At 41.7% G+C, this 4,808-nt stretch overlaps 1 protein-coding gene across 1 annotated transcript in view; it reads left to right on the top strand.

Annotated features, from left to right (window-relative positions):
- The window catches only part of LOC123102653 (peroxidase 24), a 5,600-nt gene extending 1,294 nt beyond the window's left edge, over positions 1-4,306 (top strand). Inside the window, exon 4 of the mRNA XM_044524071.1 lies at positions 3,595-4,306. Coding sequence (XP_044380006.1) covers positions 3,595-4,010 — 416 coding nt within the window. The 3' untranslated portion in view covers positions 4,011-4,306. The remainder of the gene's footprint in view (positions 1-3,594) is intronic.
- Positions 4,307-4,808: the final 502 nt, after the last annotated feature.

Genomic DNA, 4,808 nt, shown 5'->3' with positions numbered 1-4,808 from the left:
TTTAAAGACAATTGGTCGTTAGCTAAACCAAAAGAAAACTAGTGAATGTACTAATGATCACATGCGCCAAAAAATGGAGCAGTGTGCGCCGCACTGTCAGAATCTAAGATCGTTCTCTTTTATTATTATTAGACGAAAGAAACATAGTATTTTCCTTTAAAAAACATAGTATTCGAGCGTTGTCAGAATCTAAGATCGTTCTCTTCTGTTATTATGTGAGACGAAAGAAACATAGTATTCGAGCGAACGACGTGTTTAGTTACGCTCCGATGTCACATCTGAGGACACTGTCTCTGCAAAAAAAAAAAAAAAAAGAGAAGGCCACACCGCACAGTCGCTACACCGGGGCGACGGCGACCTCCCGCTGATGGGTACGAGAGAGTGGCCACAGTGCACAGTCGCTACACCGGGGCGACGTCGACTGGCCGGCCGGCCGGTAGCCATTGTATGGACATGCATGAGCGATGATGCACCGATCATTCGCAAAAAAAAAAGATGATGCACCGATGGATCGACGGCGGACCGGCGGGCACGAGTCCGTCTGTTTGTTGGCGAGTGCGCGCCCGCGTGGTGAGCATGCACGCCGCAATAGACGGTGCACATGCACGCATGTCGGTGGATGTTGGCCAGAGGCCAGAGCCAAGTGTAGGTAAGTGGCTAGCGATCGAAAGGGACGGAGCAACCACCGGGCAAGCATGCATGAGTGCGTGCGTCCATGCATATGCATGTGACGAGCCGGTCGATGCATGGCCGCCCGTTGCCGATAAGCTAGGTAGCCAAAAGAAATGCAGCTCAAGGATAGCTGCCATACGGCCCTTTCGAGCTAAAAATAAGACTAGTTACTATACTATATACATTTTTTAAAGGAGAAGGCCATCGCCTGACTTTAGAAAAAACTAAAGTAGGACAAAGCAAGTCATGCAACCACGGCAGTACGATGGTGCAGAAGTTCCAACAACATAGCCAAAAACAGTACAAAGCTAACATGGCGATAAATAGGGCGTGCAGGTCACAAGTACCAACAAACTAACTAGGGACATAAGGTAATATATGAATAGCTAATAACATATCAGTTGCCGAACCTCGTTAACAAATCTTAGTGTTGATTCTCAAAAAAAAAAACAAATCTCAGTGTTGTCATGCTGCTATGATTGCTTGTTTCTAGGTGGATCGATCACGTACCTCGGATTAATTCTATCAATGCACTTCCAAAAATCCTAAAATTAGGTCATCATTCATCAATAATTAACAAACAGCTGACTTCTGTAAGAAGCCTATTTTGAGCCTTACTAAGAAATCTAAAAGGAAACAACAGCAATATGCTTGCATGGCAATAACGCTCATGGTTGTCGGAAAATCCGTTTGTCATGGCCAAGTCAAAAGCAAACTCGATCTAAGTTTTGCCCTTTCCACTAAAGGGCCAGCACTGAGTTGTAATCCATGCATGCATGCATGCATGCGTGTGCCCTGCTCAATCAGGCAGCAAAACTAAGTGGGCAGTGTCTCATCAAGGAATTATCACTTGATCTATCTAGTACTACTACGTACTATCAACCAAAGGAGGCGAGATGCATGTCATGCATGCGCGTGAATTAATGCAGCTGGTACAGCTACATGTGATGCACTCGACAGTACGCCTAGTTAGTGCATGCCTTAGTGGTGGTTACCATTAACTACCAACTACCAGCACTCCTAACCAACACCATATCAAATCCAAGCAGCTGTGGCGCAAGAGATTGGATTCTATTTGGCCATTGATATCTATCATTGGTTAAGTGCTTCATCTATGGCGTACAGTTCAGTGAAGTGTAGTCCCAACAAGAGTACACTGCTTCTAGTTGATGTAGCGACGTAGTAGTCCCAATTGCCAAATGCCACAAAGTGAGCTGTCTGGACCATATAATAGATTGCACCACCTGAACAGCATGGGCTAGGTAGCGCACAATGCAAAAGAGTGGACCCATGCAAATACTACTTGAGTCAAGAAAGTCCATCATTGTTCTTCTTACTTGGCTAGAGGAATTTGGTGTTTCTAGCGGTTGGTTATGTAACTGGGAAAGATCAACCGGGTATTGTTTTGGGGATTGGTGGAGTTGTTTCACGTAGCATCAATTTGCCAATTTTTGTTAGGAGGGAGAGAGTCTAGTAGGGGGAAAGAAGCGGTTGCATGCATGCCAAAATATTCTCTCACCTCCCTTGAACAAGACTTATATTCAGTCGTTTAAATGAATGAAATCCGAAGCAGTCTCCCAAAGATAAGTTGCACCTTTTAAATGAATGAAATCCGTTTTTTTTCAGTCGTTTCAAAAATCGATTCCGGTATTCCAAATTATTTCATTATTTTAAAACTCTAATTTCACTTATTTTTAGAACCCACTCAATGACTGAATCCACTTATTTCAAACTCTGATTTCTGTCAATTCAGAAAATTAATTTCACTCGGTTCAGAAAACATCTTTCACTCATCTGAAAAACTATTTTCACTCATTTCAAAAAACTGGTTTCACTCATTTAAAGAAAATGAGTCCACACATTTCACTCATTTGAGAAAAACAGATTTCATTCATTTCAAAACTAATAATTAATTCTCACAATTATCGGCACGACACACTGAAATAAGCAGATTCACACAGTGAAATTGAGTGAAATAAGTGTATTAAAACTTTGAAAATTAAACATGTTTAAAATATATCCAAGATAGATCTTGTTGAATAGGTTTTGATGCTACAAGTTCAAATATAAGAAAAATTATCAGAATCAACATTTTAAGTGAAAGGATATAATTTATTTATAATAACCAAGGAGGAATAAAAGAGGTGGTTTGTTGTGTGAGAGAGAAGAGAGTGGGCTGTCATATTCATGCCATGCATGCATGTGAGGAGAGAGATCGATGAAGAGATGAGGTGTGTGTGTGTGTGGCCGACGTTTTGATTTGATATAATCATTTGATACAGATGAGTGGGCTGGAATACATGCATATACTAAAGGGGTGCATGAATATCAAAGTGAATGGTTGGTAGATTTTTCACCATTACGTAGCCCGCCGTTAAAAACCTCTTTGCGTCGGCTAGAGTCAAACTACGACAATTCGATGAACCAATTGTACTGCGCACTTTTGAGTGTACACGAATAAGACTATATAGAACACTCGCCGCACAAAAAAATTGTAATTACCTAAAAAGTGTATGTACTGAATACAGTAAAATTTTACTCAAAAGTGTTCTTCAGCAGTAAGATGCAAGAAAGTATTAAGAAAATAAAAAAATTAATTTTTTTGTGACAAACTTTGTAGAGTGTTTCACTTGCATCCAAAGTTTAATGATGAAATGACATTCATGAAAGTCCAGACAGAAAAAAAGAGATGTTCTCCAAAATGTTTTCAAAAAACATTTTTAGAGCATCGATTTTGTTTTGTTTTAAGTAGGATTGCTTTTTTGTCATGAAATTTTCCACATAGCTGAAACAATCAACAATGTTTGTCACAACAAAAAACAAATCAGATTTTTTTTACATTTCACTGTTCACGGAGAAACTGCACGTCTAATTTTTAGTGGCAAAACTCTTTATTTAACTCCTATATATGTTGCCATGCAGGCGCGCACACCATCGGCGTCGGCCACTGCAACCTCTTCGGCAGCCGCCTCTTCAGCTCCACCACCACAGGTGTCGCCCCCGCCACCGACCCGACCCTCAACGCCGCCTACGCCACTCAGCTGCGCGCCGCGTGTGGGTCGCCCTCCAACAACGTCACCGCCGTGCCTATGGACCCGGGCAGCCCCGCCCGGTTCGACTCCCACTACTACGTCAACCTCAAGCTCGGCCGTGGCCTGTTCCGCTCCGACGCCGCACTGCTCGCCGACAGCCGCGCCGCCGGCATGATCCACGCGCTGACCAAGGAAGGCTACTTCCTGCAGGAGTTCAAGAACGCCGTGCGCAAGATGGGCCGCGTCGGCGTGCTCACCGGCGGGCAGGGAGAGATCAGGAGAAACTGCAGGGCCGTCAACTCATGAACTGATTGATTGGTACATAACTACATATACGCTGTGATGTTTTGGTGGTAATTAGTTATGATTAGTTTGTTTGTGTTTATATCCTTGGTGTTGACATGAGGGAAGCCGTAATGAATAATCAGGCCGGCTATTGTCGAACACGAAGACTAGGCCGCCGGCTATGGATTCTTGGGTTGCATAATTTATTTATTTTTGTGGTTTCGAGTTGCATAATGTGTGGATGCGTTGAAAAGAGAAATGAGATTTTCCTTGGGCGGTTACGTATTTCAAGTAAATAAAAATACCATTTTCTGGCATTGATTTTTTTTCCAGATCTTAGTATCTAATGAAGGCTCCGGCCATTCGATTGTTTTCCACAACTAGTACGCATGCACGTGCAACGCACGTCTCGTCTAACACATATAATCATATATAGAATAACTTTCCCCCAAAAAGATATATGATAAGCTTCTTGAATTTTTGAAATTTCACACGAAGTGTATAGTACCAAATTCTTGTTGCATACATTTTTTTAACAACCTCTCATTTATTCAATCAAAGTATGCAGGATTCTTTGCCGAGATAAAGTGTCTCATACATAATTTGAAACATCATTCTTCATGAATCAATATTCCTCTTGAATCAAATATCACAGATCAAGAAACCAAGTTCTTCCATATATAATAAGCTCTCTCATCTCAGGAATTAATCATACAAAAACATCTCAAGGCTTTACTCCACTACTCCACTTTATGTACCAGCACAGTTCAAACGGAAATCAACCATTGTTCAAATACAAAAGGTAAGAGAGCCTAAACA

This window comes from Triticum aestivum, chromosome 5A (assembly GCF_018294505.1).
Source record: "Triticum aestivum cultivar Chinese Spring chromosome 5A, IWGSC CS RefSeq v2.1, whole genome shotgun sequence".
Classification (NCBI taxonomy): domain Eukaryota; kingdom Viridiplantae; phylum Streptophyta; class Magnoliopsida; order Poales; family Poaceae; genus Triticum; species Triticum aestivum.
This window is presented reverse-complemented; position numbering and strand designations above follow the sequence as displayed.